The following is a 17,454-nucleotide window of genomic DNA, read 5'->3' as shown; positions in this document are numbered from 1 at the left end:
CTTTAATGACAATCAAATCAATATTTTTCAATATTTCTATGTTAACATCTGTACTGACAAGATATCCATTTGCAGTATCAAGGAATTTTTGATGAGTTTACTACAATGGATATCTAAGTACATAAAAATATCAAATGCCAATAACTTTATGCATATCCCATAGTAGTGTCTTCAACGATAAATTTCCAAAGGCAGTATCTTAAGTAAACTTCTAATTAAGATACTCCAATGAATCTGCAATGTGCCTTGACTGAATCTTCTTCAATTGATCTCTTTTGAGTAACTTCAGTCACAAGCTTTGAAATGAATTTTCCACAAAGATAGTCCGCTGAAACTTCAATTGCAATCTGTGCCTTATGCCAGTATCTAAGATGGTTTCAAAGATAGTCCAATGAATTTTTAATGGCAGTAACGCCAATGGGTTTTGTGTCAGTATTTGCAATTATAAGATATCCATTTACAATATCAATAAATTTTATATGAAGATAGTCTAATAAATATCTAATGATGGAATCTACAACGGATTTCCAAAAATCTCAAATAGCAGTTACTCCAATGGTGTATTTGCAGTGACAAAATCTTCAATGGCAGTATCCTAAACAAATTTCCAATAAAGATACAACATAGATAGTAAAGTATACTAAGTACTCCTTGGTATAGTACCTATGATGGATGTTCATGGTTCTCAAATGACAGAAACGCCAATGAATATCTTAATAAGGAAGGGAATTTATTGAGGTTGGAAATGGAAAGTTAAAAACTTGAAATGCTTGTGCAAACAAGTAGAATGGAAAATTTCCTATAGGTTTTATGAGATCTTAAACTTTTGTCCGTGTTTTAAACAAAGGTTAAGAAATGATTAGGGCAATCATCATTAGTTTTTGAGAATTTGCTCCTATTACATAAAAAAGTTAAGGAACATCAACTAAATGATTCTAAAACGCAGGTTTTTTTGACTTTTTTTTGAATTGAAAAACAATTTTTTGAAATTCAGTTTGAAATTTGATAATTTTGAGGTCTCTCTCGCGACGTGCTTGATTTTTTGATTCGAATTATATCCATAGGACCAAATAGGTTGGGAAAAGAAAAGATTTCAGTGGTTTATTTAGTTTTTGGCTATCTCTAAAGATAAGGGAGATATTGGCGATGGAGGTTAACAAAGATAGTTGTTCACGCTACAGATTTTTTACAAACACTAAAGATTGGTTCAAGATGATGATATACAGAGTATATATTAACTAATTATTATATTTGATATTTAGTAATTTATTACAAATCACATAAAAATATATAAATACTTAATTAAAATATAAAATAGGTAGGTTTTTTGTATGTTTTAAGTAAATGGTCATCTCTTAAGCTTATTTACATCCAATTTTATCACATTTATTTCTTATGGCTTAATGGCGAAACATTTAAATACTTCTCAAACGTTTAAATCTATGTTGATTTGGGACGTTCCAATTTTTTCATATGTTCCTCAATCTTTTCGGTCCGCTTCAATAAACGAATTAACATATTTTTAAATTTGTGCATATCGTGTTTGTACTGACCCTAAAAAAAATTAATTTAATAAAAAGAATTTGTTATAGACAAAAAATTTTACGATTTGATTAAATTTGTCATCTATATGTTTTAATTGTTTCTGTACATGTTTATAATTTTCTTTTAGATTTTTTATTTCATCCGGATTTATTTCTTGGACAATCTATAAATTAAATTATTTCATTCTTAAATCGTTCAAAAAATATTTGTATTATTTTAAAACCTTCTCCACGTTTAATATCCTATTCTCATAACTTTCTAATTCAGATCCTTCGATTTCCGTTTCTTCCTTAACTAAAATAACTCTATTTATTAAAAAAAATGTTTGAGGATTTTTTTTACCATTTTTAATACAGGATTCTCCGTCTTCTTTCAACTGAAAACCTTCTCTACATTCGCACCGAAAACTTCCATGAGTGTTATGACAAATTTGATCGCATGGTTTATCTTCACATTCATTCAAGTCATTTTCACAAATTCTTCCAGTGAATCCTTGAGTGCAATGACATTTATTTGGTTTTACACATATTCCACCATTTTCACATGTTACGTCACAAATAGCTATAAAAACCATTAATAATAAAAATTAATAACATTTTATTTTTGTGCCTTACGTATATCACAATCCTGCAAAGTATCATTCGCCCGCGTCCACCCATGACAACATTCATACGTAAGTTGTTTTGAATGTTTTGTTGTTACAACATCTCTGTATGCTCGCTCATAAACTACCCTAAAAATTTTTGTACATAAAAACTCTTTTCAATTAGATTAATTTTTATGATTTTACCTCACACTGGTACAAATTTGATTGTAAAAACATTTTTCTCTGTAAGTTTTTAATGTAGGTTTACAATACACTTGTTTAGTTTTTGTTGGATAACTAGAATCTTTATGAACTGCGCACATATGTTTTCTGAAATAAAATTGACAATAAATTATTTAAAATTGAAAACGTGGACTTGAATAGTATTGAAACGTGAAGCAATAAATATGTTAGTTGGAAAATGTCAATGTCTTTGGTACGGTGTTCGAAAAGTAGTAAAAAAAGAAGTCTTCTGAGTCGCGTGAGAAACTTTATGAGATATTATCCTCTTTGTAGTTTACATAAAAACCTGTCTGAGTTATGGTAGTGTCCTCAAATATTTTTACTTGTAACTTCCTTCATTTGCACTTGTGGTTCGTTTAAAATTACATTTTTTTATTGAAGGTCTTTCGAATAATATGATGTATAAGGTTTATTGCAACCCACTTTTCTTAAATTTTTTTTAGTTTATGTAAATAAAAATTTTTAACCTTATATGAAAAAATTATCAGTAATTTAGTGATAAATTGGAGTATTTCTTCAATAAATTCATTAGAGCTCGATACTGGTTTTCTTTATAAGGATTGTTTCTTAATTAAAAAAATAAAGTAAATCAAGTTAAATTTACATGTTAATTAATTCGTCGTCATTGGTCCCAAAAAAAGGTTTAAATATAGTTGATAAAACCCCGGCAAAAAGCACACGCTGCGTGTCTCGTTTCGACTACCGAGAGATAATTAATTTTATTTCCTTCGCTGTCGGCACCGGCGATTACTTTCAATCTCACTCGACCGTTATTATTTCTTATTGTAAAATACTTAAGAGACCGTCACTTTTATTTATAAACATATAGGCGTTAAGAAAACCTCTTATAATTGTCTGTGTTAATTTTTTTTTGAATCTCAAAAGAGAAATGCGGAATGTATGATTTCTAAGAATCTATAATTCTGTGGAGTAAGTACATACATATATCGTTGTTTGTAGTATTACCTTACACACTATATCTATCTTTTTTGCAAGTATCCACAAAAGAAAATGTCAGTTGTAGCAGTTGTGCTGTACGTGGTAATAGATAGGTAATGTAGGTGTTATTATTAACACTTTGACGTTTGCAAGGTTCACAAAAAATCTCTACCTAGATAACGAACAGCTTTCTAATGGCATCACGTTAGTGTTGCTGGACGTGATAGTGTTAATGCAAAAAAACGACAACACGTGGTACGCTAAACATAAAACATGTAAAAGAACTTAACTTTTCAATTTATCATTGTCTCTGATTTTTTTCATTTTAAAGCACGGTTTTATTCATTATCTTTACTTCCAGTTTATCATTCTCTAGATTTCTTCGACTATTTAAAAGGTTATTAATTAACACCTTATTTTTAAGTTCAACATTACAACTCGTTACAACTACTGATTTAAAACACACTGATTCCATATATAAAAAGTGATTTAAACATCTCAACTACACCCTTTCTGAATTGACTACAATGTGTCCAATTTAATTTTAACTAAAAGCTTTGTAAACATGTCAGCCAATTATTCAATTGTAGAAAGATCCATTCCATTAATCTTTCTGTCACTTTATTTCTAACAAAATGATATTTACGTGTTTCAAGCGTTTGTGCTGACTTGTTTTAAAAAATCATGGATTCCCCACTTTAATTTTTCATCAGTTCATCATATTTTGCTGATGATAACACAGCTTCTTCAAAAATGTATAATACTTTGGAATTGAACTTTATGATTAAGATAAGTTTTGGGCATCGCATAAAGTATGTAATAAAGCAGGATTTAGATTTGATGTTCTAATATTATGGAATGAGCCAAGTAACCATATCAACAATTCAAACTAACATACAAATCAAGAAAATAGAAATCCATTCGACCAATAGAACATGGTCAACATCTTCCTGTCTGTAAACCACCAGATGATATGGATAAATTAAAGCTAAAAAGCTCTATTTTTAGACTATGTGTAGAAGTAATGGGGTAAGCTACAAAAATTTTTCAAAAAAATGTTATGGGAAAACCTGTTAATTTGGCTTGTCAGAAAAAATGAAAATTTAAAAAAATCACCACTACTTTATTTTTGGGAGTATGGAAATGGTTTATATCTTAAATTAAAGCTAAAAAGCTCTATTTTTAAATTATTTGTAGAAATAATGGGGTAAGATAGCAAATATTTTTCGGAAAAAAATGTTATAGGAAAACCTGTTAATTTGGGGTGTGTGAGAAATAACGAAAATTTAAAAAAATCACCACTTCTTTATTTTTGGGAGTATGGAAATGGTTTATATCTTAAATTAAAGCTAAATAGCTCTACTTTTAAATTATGTGTAGAAATAATGGGGTAAGGTAGCAAATATTTTTGTTTCTCTGTATCAGAGGCAGTTTCTACTGAAAGTGAATTTCAATACATAGAAAATTGTTTACTCAAGCCGAACTTAATGTTTTGGTTTTGGACTTAACAAAGGAGAAAGCTTAATTACTTGATTCCAGGCTCAAGGAGAAGAATTTATTAGCAGCAGGAACTTTCATTCATGTATAGGCAAAGAAAGAAGACATTTTCCCAATTTTTCTAACATTGCAATGTTTTTTAATATACTGCAAAATGGCTTTACAAAATACCCATGATTTGATGTGAATAGACTATAGGACAAGGAATGAAAAAAGAACCTCGTGCACCCGAAAAACATTTTGCTGCCACCTCGACACATAAAATTAGGACTACAAAAACAGTATGTGAGATATTTAAGTATATGTGCGAGATATTTTCTCAACTGTCAGAGGAAATATTGAAAAGAAACGTTTTTATTGAGGTTTAGAACCAACTTTGAATTACAAACGATAGTAATAGGTTAGGTTGTCACGGTTCCAAGTTCTTGAGTAACAAAAAGTGTAACTTCTACAGTTACCAAAATCCTGGGGACGCGAACGGTTCAACAGTTAGAATGTTTAATGAGACTGAAGGTACACTTTTTGAACAAACATCTTGATTTTTGCCCAGATAATTTGGATAATGTCAGTGAGCTATATCAGGAAATTTCAGGAAAAGCGGGAGCGGATAATGTAAAAGTGTTAATTGTTGTTTTCTTGTCTATATTTGGCATTTCTTTTTGGAAATGACGTCAAAATCAAGCTGGGGTTTTCAATAACGTATCTAATTAGTAGATCATTTTCATGTGTTATGCAAACGGTCCTTTTTGTAATTAATGCGACAGGATTATATTCAAATATAGCATCCATTGCGCATTATCGGATTTCACATTACAAAATAATTTGATGTAACTCTTTCCGTACCTCTAGTGGTAAAGTACAGACAATTTAGACAAGTTTGAAAAATGTTCTTTAGTTCAGTGTTTCAATAGCACTTTTAATAAATGGCAAATTGATTTATTTTTAGTACCAATATAAATTAATAACTCATTTATGGCACATCTTTGAAAAATGATTTTATGTAGCAATGTAGGTAAGATATTCTATGTAGTAATGGGTACCCGTGGTAATTGCAGCACAATAAATCAACCTCTCATCGTTTATGATGCAAATTTCGTCTTCCCGTTTGAAGAAAGAAGAAGTGGAAGATAATATTTTGCAATATAAGTAACATCGTTTTGTATTCTTGCACCATCCAAATCATTTACTTATTTTGGTAATGTTTTTGGGTTAAATTTTCTGGTTTCATCTAACACATTTTTTCATTGATGAGGTTTATACTCTTTTATTATAGTGAGAGACATCGACGCTGCCAAGTCAAAAATTTTTTAAATCTGCATAGGTAAAGTAAGTTAAGGCAGATAATAATTAATATCATTCTTGTAAGCAATCTTGGCCAAATTTAGGGTGGAAAATCAATCGTATTCCCAGATTATGGTGCAAGTATAACACAAATACAAATTTTTACTTCTTGTAGAATCAACGATAACAAACCTTACATTTATTCAGTCCTATCTTTTAATAAAGCTGTCACCAATCGCATTCTAAAAACAAACAAGGTTGGTATTCAATCGCGATAGCCTTTTACTAGTGCTAGTGTAACAAAATTTTTGATATGTCAAATACAAAATGTTCATTAGAATTCCATATCAATCACGTTAGAAATGTGTATACAATATCTATCAACGAATCTTATAAATGGGTCAGTGTCGGTATTTAAATTAGCATATGTGATCCCGTATGAATTGTGGCGTAACCCACTGGCTGAGTACCATACTGTGAATTAACCGGTGTACTTACTACGTGTGGTTTTAGATGCCAGTTCTATTGATAATCTAACTGTATTCAATGCCGCGTTCAAGCTACCATCTATTATGTGAAATAACGCAACCATTAATTTAGACATTCGAATGTCTAGTTGAAGTACAGTCAATGTTAAAATCCATGCATCAAGACTTGTGTTGTGTTTTATCAATCTATATTACCATACAAATTTATAAATAAAGTTATCTATATCATGGAGAATGAATTATTTCATACTAACACTAACGATAAATAAACCAGTATTGAAATATCGATGTATTTAATATTTTTTTCTAATACAAATAACATTGTGTAAACACGTACCCTATGTATTGATCTCTTGTCAATACAGACAAGACGTCCAGACAGTAAATAAACTATAACATAAAGAAATATTTTTCTCGTTCGAGTTATGTCGTCTCACAGCCTTTTAACTTTGCATCGTAAATTAAGCTCAGAGATATTACTCATCATCGTTAATGGCTGGACAATATTTCAATTTTATTCTCCAATCCTTTCTTTCGTTTTATTACGAGATGTACTTTTTGGGACCATTAATTGCTCGATCCGTATTCTACTTGTTAAAAAAGATTTAACTCGGGTTTCTGCACGAATGTATTCTTTATGAATGTGTTATTTATGAATGTTGAAGTCATCATTTTATGATCCACGGATTGATTTAAACTTTAATAATAAATGTTTACATTTACAGCTTTTATATTAATCAATAAAAGACACGCTAATTATTTATTTGTAATTTATAATCTAAACGATTAAAATAATTGCCAGTTTAAATAAAAATCAGCGGTTTTTCTGTAGATAACGATTAAAACACTGTGTAAATATAAATTATTAATTAACATGTTGTTGAGTAAATCGGATTTATCTCGCCGATGAATGGAAATATATAAAATACATCTACATGTGTAAATTAAATCAGTTGGTTTCTTGTGATTGATGACTTTTGCCACCGAAACATTAATCAAACAACATTTATATCATACAGAAGACGATATGAAGATAAATTAAGCGGTAGCGAGCTTCGATGTCAAAATGTTTTTAAACGTTTTTTTTTTTAGGTTTAACAACCGATCGGTATCGCTGCACCTTCGGCACAAGATCGAAGATAAAGGTCCTTGCACCGCGAGGGACGGCAATAAACCGTATGAACAACGAAAGAATTACCACAAAAAAAAATTAAACACAAAAAATAGGTATTAAAAATAATACAAAATTAACACTTACCCTGGTCGTACATCCTTTCTAACATCAACTTCCGGTGGAAGCTCATCAAATTTTTCAACTAATCCAGAATCATCTGCAGAAATAAATCGTTGATTTAAAGTAGAGTTAAATTTTTTTGGAAACAATAAAGCTGATATTGAGGGTTGAAAAAAATAAGAAAAAATAAAAAAGACTATGTATAATGTGAGTCGACGAAGCATTGTTGTTCTTGTTTCTTTTGAGGGTCTGTCGCGGGCGAAGTTTGCACGTGGAATGAGACGAATTGAGAGAGTAGAGTGAAGGGAAACAGGAGAGGCAACAAGTTCCCACAGAGACTGCACGGCAGCCTTGCGAGGTAGCAGGAGGAGAGGACGCGATAAAGAAAGAAATAAAGAAAAAAAACGATAATGAGTAATTGGCATGAGAATGGGGCAAGTGACAACGTTCTCACTTTCGCTAATAAATTTATCCAATCCCTTTGTTACCACTTTTAGACACATTTTAACTTCGTCTTTACACATTTTTGTCATATCTACATCTCAATTTCTACAACCACGACTTTAACCTTTTAAAATCATCAGCTATTTTCCAACTCCTATAAAGAAGCCAAACGGAATTTCACCCTTTTGTTAGCAATGTTCACATTAACATATTAATCGTTTTGGGCTGGGTTATTTTAATTTATAATTTAAATGGATTTCCTCATTATTCAATTTATTTTAAATGTGGTGTATTTGTTCTTGACAAAGCATGTGGGAAGTGTAAATGACAGGGAAGGTTAAAAACACACTCCTTATTATTAGTTATTGGGATTCGGAACCTTTCTCTTGGCGCAGCAATGTTTATTTACATTAATTCGGTTCATTGTGATGCATAAATTTCCATAATCATGTTGATTGAAAATTAAAAATTATTCATTATTTCTAGAAAGATCTTATTTGAATTGGAAATTAGTATTCAAACAAAGTATTTTTGTTGATATAAAAAAATTTTTGTTTATGTTGTTAAAAAATAATAAAATTTAAAATAAATATCGGTGTTATATGCAACCCAAGCAACTTTTTTGATAATTTAATATTATTTTGCAATAATCAAAGTTTAGCCCTCAAAGTTGTTAGGACGTGAAGAGGTTGATGGTGATGGAAGTTCATATTGTATAGTATCTAACTCTTCATTATTAATGTATAAATACAATAATATAAATGTCATTACTTAGGCAACCCAAATATCAATAATAGTTTAGTACAAGCAAAAAATTGTAGATGGAGTCACCTTAATAAATCAAATTTAAATCTTATTAGGAAATAATATATATTATAACATTTAAAATAACTTCGTTTTTAAAATGTTCTTATTGTATTATATTATTTTCTCTAATTTATCTAAATTTATATACTTAAATAAACACCTATATAAAAAAATCTATATTTTCATTGAAATGACATTTATTTAAATATTTGAATTTAAATTCATATATGAATGTACAAGTGTGGTTTTTGAATTAAATTGGAGTGTAGTTTGAATTGAGCTTTTATATGAATGAAAAGTTTTAAGGGACGGGATTTTAGGGCACCGGGTCGATCGATAGGACGAGAAAACGCCACCTGCTGCTGCTACTGCTACTGCCTGGTTCAGGAACGTCACGTAACGTTACATGGAACAAGGTCAAAAACGTGCTTCTACCGTTCCACTTGCTCCTAACCGAAAGATCCTTCCACTTTAGCCACAAAGAGAAAAGAAAACATTTTTTTAAATATTTCTCAACCACGGATTTGGACAAAAACCTTCAATTAATTTTTATTTTGCTGATAAATCTATTAATCAGGAAATAAAAATCATTTTTTTTGTGTTACATTGTGTCCTTACATAGAGTATTTCCGTGTGATAACGTGTTGATAGGAAAAATAACATTAAATACTATCGATGCAATATATCCTGTGATGAAAGCCTGACCATGCCAATAATTTATCAGTTGTTGTGTCTTATTTGGATTTATTTTGACCCCAAACGCCGTCGTCTTTAATCTATAACAAACTAAACAAACTATGTAGTACTATACTTTTCACATTACATTTTTTGCAAAGTATCTTATCATCATTTGCAAATTAAAATAGTAAATTATATAATTTTTACAATACTAAATAATATTTTAGTAGAGTAGAGTAGTTAGTAGAGTTAGAATTTGATACCCTTATTAAAACGAAGACTCCAATAATGTTGCAATTATGATTGGCAAAAACGATAAGTCTAGATACGCCAGGAAAAACAAATCAGTTAATTCTAAGAAATTTTGGCTTATTCCACAGCAACAAATTATTTTCTATCAACGTGTTGTCGTTATGAATTATTATACGTTTGTCTGAGAATCCATATATATAACAAATATGTTTTTGAATGTAGCTGGATTTTCCTGCAATAAGGTTGCTTATGTTACACATGGTAATCCTTCCCGTAACGCAATGATAATTTATAATCGTAATTTCTAATCTTATATATTATGTGCTGATCAATTTCTTTTTTCTAATCTAAATTGCCTACTTGGACATTCATAAGAGTGTTTGCATGGAGAATATTACACTATTTCGTTCCTTCTCTTTCTATTTATCTGTTCTTTTGATTTTTGCTTTCTTCCTTTTGTACATCTCATTCTGTTTCTGCCAGTCTCTCTCCGGTCACAACCTCGTATTGTTGTCATCGTTTTGTGATTATGAAATAATTTAAAAATCTTCTTTTCTGTCTACCTCTCATGCTTCTCAATATCTGATCTGCTGATATTGTTACCGCATTTATATCTAAAAGAAACCTGAAAGTATCATCATTTTCTCTCCAATTATTTGCATTATATCATTCAATATTTTTCCGGATCTTGGATCGTCTTGTCCATGGAGATAACACAGCTCTTTTGGATCTGTAACGCACTTTGATTGCTTATCTTCGTCCCTTTATCATCTGGGCAACCATTTTCTTCTTTTTTTTTCAACCCAACCTAACACGGTTCCTCAACCTCCCAGTGTCTCCCTACGTCTCCTTGCTGCCAGGACCTCTTCTATCCATCTCCTCCACCGCGCCTGTCGCCCAGAACCTGCCTGTGAATCACCTCCTCTCTCAACTCATCACAGTCTAACAGGAGGTAGATTAAAGATTCTCAGCCCTCCCCACACAGTCTACAACCCTCTCCTCATCCTCCATCCAATATCTATTGGCCCTCTTATCGTTACCACATATAAATCTGGCCACCTCTTCATTCCCCACCGCCGACAAGTACTTCGGTATTCCCACATCCCTATCCCACTACTCCAGTTGTCTCCACATCTCAATCCCCTCCTCTCTTTTGTTGTTCACTTCTTCTGTTGAGTACCCCACACTTCTGTAGTATCCCTTCTCTTCTCGTTGCTCATGACGATCCTTTCCTGCCCCAATCTCTCTACGACACTCCCCAAGATTTTACAATGCGCACTTCTTTCCACCCTCACCTTCATTTCTTCTCTAAATGTGTTCTCCACCCTAACCAACCCCAAACACTCACTTGCAGTATCTGATCGGCACATCTTACAAAACTTCATCAACTTCTTTTTGTCTACGTTCACCTCCAAATCCTTCCCCCTAAAATACCCATCCAGTCATACACGTACATATATTCTTTATTTAATCAATACATTTATAAATTGTGAATCCAATTACTTGGATAGTTTGAGATGTTTGTACATGACGAAACTTCTTTAAGTTAGTTGTACCAAGTGTCCTTAACAATGTTAGGAATAATTTTATCTGATTACTCTGGAATTGTTCTTTGTTTTCTTAGTAGGTAACAAGTACATCAGATAGTACATTTTCTTGTAATTCTTCACACATTTTTCTCAAAACTTTCTGTTTTGTACGGAACCTAATCATTTACAATAACAAATTACCATCGGTCCAATTAATTGCGTCAGAAATGAAGTAGCAATGACTGGTGGTAGGAAGAACGAGACGTGATAAGGTGAAAAACAAAGTATCAGTGCAAAACTAGAACAGAATCCCATAGTACAAATAATAGAAAAAAACAACTTCAGTGATATGGGCACCTGAGAAGACTAGGCACCTAGAAGACCTAGTAGAATAAATCGTAAATTCTGGGAGGAGAACATAAAAGAATCATCCAGAAAGAGAGATGGCACAAATAAAAAAATTAATAATAAATAACACAGGTAAGAATAAAGGAAAAGGTTGAACATCATGACACCATAAGGTTAATTTGATTTTCTTTCTTACGCATTTTTTTCCTTTTAAGTATTCTATGTTATATTTTGCTTTGGTATCTTCGTTTTGACTTTTTGAGTTTTCTTTATTTCTCCCTTTTATTATAATAAAGTTCAGCCCGTCGCCGAAATATTTATAAATTATATTGCATGTTTAAAAGTGAAGTTTTGTCCATAATGTAATTAAGTTAATAATTTTTTAAATATGATATTTTTTGTTACGATTTCTTAATTTATTTTTACAATAACTGATAACAGTAATATTCCAACTCGAGAATAAAAATATTGATAAATTCTATTTGTCTCACTGAAATATCAAGCTTAGGTCAAGGGTTAAACTCGTTAAGATAACACCAATAATCACTGCCATATAGAAAATGTTAAAGTTAAATTTATCTAAAATGCATCGTTTAAGATGACTTAAAAGAATAATACTGGTAATAAAGATTAAATTTTTTTATTAAAAATAATTTTTTTTATTAAATTTTACATAAAGATCCCTGTAACAGTCGTAATGGCACATAGAGTTTCACAAAATCACTATATGTCTATTTCTTTTTCGATATACGTTTTAATAATCGTCATGATTTGCATGTCCTCCAGAAGAAATTAAATTCACTTCGGCGATATCGTTGGTTTTCCTTCCAATTGTCTCCTTATAAATTTTTAATTGAATGTAACCCATGAAGCAAACGATAATCGTTAAAAGACATAACAACACGTAAATGACGTAGATATTGCCGGATGTTTGTGGTGGTTCTGGCATTGCAAGTTTTTCAATTTTAACCATTTCCTTTTCTAAACTAATATCTTTTGTTAAAGTTTTATTACAAGATTGTTTTAAACTTGATGTGTCGTCTATACTAAACATTACTCCATCGTCGTTAAAATAATCGATCATTTCTTCAACTACATAACATGGAAGATTGTTATTGTCAACCGTAATGTACACTAATCTTTGGGCGTGATCAAATAAATCTTTATAATCAAGTTCAGTTATGTCGTTGTAAGATATATCTAACGTGTGGAGATGGTATAATTTCATTACGTTTCCTTTGGCGATGCCGTGAATGTTATTATGAGAAACGTTGAGATATCTTAACTCGGGCATTGGTGAAAAAAGGCCCAGCTTTAATACGTATAATTTATTGTAAGGCATATGTAACTCCCTAAGATTGTGTAATCTAATAAAAGTGGCATATTGAAGTGTATGAATATTGTTATTTTCTAAATCTAAATATTCGAGCTTACTAAGTCCTTTAAAAGCACCATTTTCGATGTTTTCTAATCCGTTTCTCGATAAATTTAATTGTTCCAAATTCTTTAACGATGAAAAAACGTATGCTGTCAAATTTTGAATTTTATTTTGAGATAAATCCAACGATATTAAGCTCGTCATATTGATTTGATCTGGTTGCAATGCCGTTAAAGAATTATTTCTTAACATCAAATGTTCAAGGTTTGGTACTCCAACGAAAGAATCCGTAATTTCTTTAACGTAATTATTTGTTAAATCTAAATGCTTTAAATGGCCTAATTTTTCAAACGACCCCGAATCTATCGATTTAATCAAATTATCATTCAAATGCATGGTTGTTAAATTACCAAGTTCGGAAAACCCATTTTTTAATAACATCCCCAAATTATTATGCGACAAATCTAAGCTTATCACATTTTTTATTCCTTTAAATACACCGGGGGCAATACTTGGAATCGAATTATACGATAAATCGAGTACTTTTAGCTGGATCAAACCCATAAAAGCAGCATTAGAAAGTCCTAGAATGTTACTTCTTTGTAGTATTAAGGTTGCAATTTGGTTGTTTGTGATATCGAAGGCATTCGAAGGTACATTTCCTAAATCGCAATTTTTGCAAATCAACGTCTCGTCTAAACTGTCGAAACGATATGGGGTTGATTTGAAGAAATTTGACGTTGCGTTTTCACATGTAGCTGTTAAAGAACCACGTTCTCCATATGAACATTTCATATTACTCGATTGGTATAAAGAACCGTAAGCGTAAGCGGAGGCATATGTTTGTATACTCAGCGCAACGATACATAGTAATAACTGAAAAAGAAAAAAAAGTAGTTAGTAAAAAATCTATTCTGATATTAAGTTAGATAACAAAACGCAAGTCGAATTGAAGTTGTAACGAATCACCAATTTCGCATGATCGAAGTTGGATTAATTTAAAATTTATATCTGACCAAATTCCCAAAGTATGAACTTATGAAATTTGATTTAATTTTTGAAATTTTAATAAAATAAATTTGGGTAAATGATTTTATTTCTGACAAACATCTTTGTATCTATTGATGCATACATGACCAACACTTGTTAGGTTACTTTATCGGCTCAACACAGCTTGTAGTGAAGGACAAATACTGTCTCCGAAAAAGTAGTAGAAATCAGCACAAATCCTTACATATTGTTGAAACTCTTTGAAAATCAATTAAAAATTATTAACTATATTTGGATAACCTTGGATAACTGTCATGTTCATAGAGTTCAATATCTGCTAATTCAAATGTTGTAAAGAATTACTACGTGTAATATAGCCTAAAGACAATCGAAACTCGAGAAAATGAACAACACATGGATGCGAAGCATGAACCATGTCGACAGGAGATAGAAACAAATTAAGAGTTTTTTTAAAGATAGATCTTGCGCCCGACATATGGATCAATACAAGATGTACTGGAATGTGCAGAATAAAAATGAACCACGAATTAGGCCAGCTCGTGGATGGTGTAGACACAGTACGACACATAAAATCACGAAGAATATCATGACTAGGACATGTAAAAAGGATTTAGGGAGATAGAGAAGTGAAGAGAATTGTAAAATAGACACTACAGGTACAAAGAGGCGATGAGAAAGGCCAAAGAAATGATAGAAGGATGATGTGATGAAGGACGACAGATCGGAATGGCATCGTATTGTGAAGCAAGCTAAAGTTCATAGAGGACAGTAGTGCCGGAAGAAGAAGGTGAAGAAGTTAGTACATCAACATTAATTCAGACATATGGATCGATACAAAATGTACTGGAATGTGCAGAATAAAAATGAACCACGAATTAGGCCAGCTCATGGATGATGTAGACACAGTACGACACATAAAATCACAAAGAATATCATGGCTGGGACATGTAAAAGGATTTAGGGAGATAGAGAAGTGAAGAGAATTGTAGAATAGATACTACAGGTACAAAGAGACGATGAGAAAGGCCAAAGAAATGATGGAAGGATGATGTGATGAAGGACGACAGATCGGAATGGTGTCGTATTGTAAACCATGCTAAAGTTCATAGAGTAGTGCTGGAAGAAGAAAGTGAAGAAGTGTAATACCACAGGTTCCATATCGATGCTGCTTTATTTGTTTTCATATGTTCTTCAGCTTCTTACTCTGTTTGTTACTCATAGTGACGTATAAATAATGGTGAGTGGTGGACGTACGATGTTTCTAATATAGGTCAAATATCGCGATCTGCAGACTTCTAATAGTAAACAATTTCAATTTTTGTCTAATAAGTTAACCAACTGCAATTCTCACTAAATTCGAATGGCAAAACTTAATTAGACATCAAAATTAATTCTTATTTAGCACCAAATTATACAAGTAATAATTTTGCTGAGTTTGCATTAAACTCTTCATAGAGACATAATCAAACAACTTTATTATTTATAATTATTTTCCGTGAGTTGATTATGGCTTGTAATTTATTTATTGTAAACATGATAATAACAGAGTTAATACTAAACGAAATTGCGTATTTATTGCGACAATACTATATATTTTAAAATCAGTGTGTGATTGACTGAAAATCTAAGGTTAGTATTGTACCACTCGCCGATATTAAATTATAAACAGTATTTGCACTGTAATCATAAATGTTATAAAATTTATAAAACGGAACAAAGAAATAAATTTAATCTCGTATTAATCATTATATGACAAAGACGTACTTGGTAATAATGTTCATATATAGCTTATCACTAAGTAGTTGTACACCGGAAAACTCCGTTGCGTATTTATGTTGTTATAGCACGGAAAAAATGATAGAAATGAACATGAGTTGATAATGAAGTATGAATAATAAAATTATTTTAGTGCTCTTTTAATATAAAGAAAAAATAAGTTTAATTTTAATGTTTCCTTTAATTAAAATACAGAAACAATAAAATTTTTATTGATATTTATAATTAGTTCTTTTTATTATCATCACACAGATGACCTAAGTTCACTTTTGATATTTAGGTTACCGTTCGTCGTGATAACAAAGTTCACACTCTTAATAAAATTCTCCGAAATAAACATTCGATTTGCATTATTATTTACAAAACTGCAGTAATGTAAATTAAATAAAATTAAAAAAAAAATTAAATCATTTGTTTTAATAATTCAAATATTTCTAAAAAAACAATCTTGATTGTAATAATTAATTATGAATAAAAGGCTTTTTTTACTTACTTTATTCGAATTCATCTTGAGATTTTAACCGAGACGATAAATAAAATAATTACGTCCCACTTTGAAGTTTAAACTTTTTGGATCAACAGCAAAATCAGTTGTTAGCTTTGTCGCCGCGCATTACCGAAACCACACTGACTGATGAACTCCATACGAGCTTGTTTATTTGAATCGGGGATGTTGATTTCCTAGAAAAGGAACGACGCATAACACGCACTCGATGGAATCATTCCGTTTCTTACATCAGAAATGTACAGACATAATAAACAGAAATGTTGATTTATTTAATTATTTAAAATTTAAGTGTTGGTTTCTTTTCTTTAGAAGCTCGTTTAAGCACGCGTTTAAGCTCGTTCAACATCGATAAACTACTGAGAATCACAAGTAATAAGTGATTCAACTAGGTGTAATTAATGCAGATGAGAGAGTTCGTATTTGTTATAGACTGCACGTTATATACAGGGATTTTATACACGTGTCTATAAAAATAACATAGTTTTATTTGATATATTTATGTTTATTTGAAAATAATTAAATTTTTTTACTCAATATGAAGGGTTTTGACATTTTTGTACTAGAATTTGTGCATTCAAACATATTGATCAACACCCAATAGATTTTGCAATGGAGATATTGATGTATTTATTTAATTAACTAAACAGAAGATTGTGGAAATAAATTCACGTATAGTTTATAAATTAAGTATGAACTCATATCTTTGTGACATAACACAGAAAGTTTAATATTTCTATTTTGGCCACCACAGTAATTTCATAGCACATAAAGCTTTGTAGTTTTGACGTCATGTAACACAATATATATGATTCCCCATTTCTTGAGAACCGTGGGATGCAACTGACTCATTCCATACTTTCATTTAGACTCATTTCCATAATTTTTATTGATTTATAGAAGAATTTATACA

The 17,454-nt window shown here is 30.9% G+C and overlaps 2 protein-coding genes across 2 annotated transcripts; both read right to left on the bottom strand.

Annotated features, from left to right (window-relative positions):
* Positions 1–1,232: 1,232 nt before the first annotated feature.
* On the bottom strand, positions 1,233–8,109 carry LOC111425952 (epidermal growth factor-like protein slowdown). Its single transcript, XM_023060242.2, has 7 exons — positions 7,838–8,109; positions 2,336–2,461; positions 2,160–2,278; positions 1,888–2,106; positions 1,769–1,839; positions 1,607–1,708; positions 1,233–1,554 (listed from the first exon to the last, which is right to left on the bottom strand). Exons 1-7 carry the CDS (start codon positions 8,035–8,037, stop codon positions 1,441–1,443), a joined length of 951 nt encoding a protein of 316 aa, XP_022916010.2. The 5' UTR covers positions 8,038–8,109; the 3' UTR covers positions 1,233–1,440.
* Positions 8,110–12,495: 4,386 nt separating this feature from the next.
* LOC111425949 (chondroadherin-like) lies at positions 12,496–16,705 on the bottom strand. Its single transcript, XM_023060238.2, has 2 exons — positions 16,530–16,705; positions 12,496–14,125 (listed from the first exon to the last, which is right to left on the bottom strand). Exons 1-2 carry the CDS (start codon positions 16,542–16,544, stop codon positions 12,626–12,628), a joined length of 1,515 nt encoding a protein of 504 aa, XP_022916006.2. The 5' UTR covers positions 16,545–16,705; the 3' UTR covers positions 12,496–12,625.
* Between the last annotated feature and the right edge of the window lie 749 nt (positions 16,706–17,454).

This window comes from Onthophagus taurus, chromosome 2, assembly GCF_036711975.1.
Source record: "Onthophagus taurus isolate NC chromosome 2, IU_Otau_3.0, whole genome shotgun sequence".
NCBI lineage: Eukaryota > Metazoa > Arthropoda > Insecta > Coleoptera > Scarabaeidae > Onthophagus > Onthophagus taurus.
The sequence above is the reverse complement of the archived record's forward strand: the minus strand, read 5'-3'. Positions and strand labels throughout refer to the sequence as shown.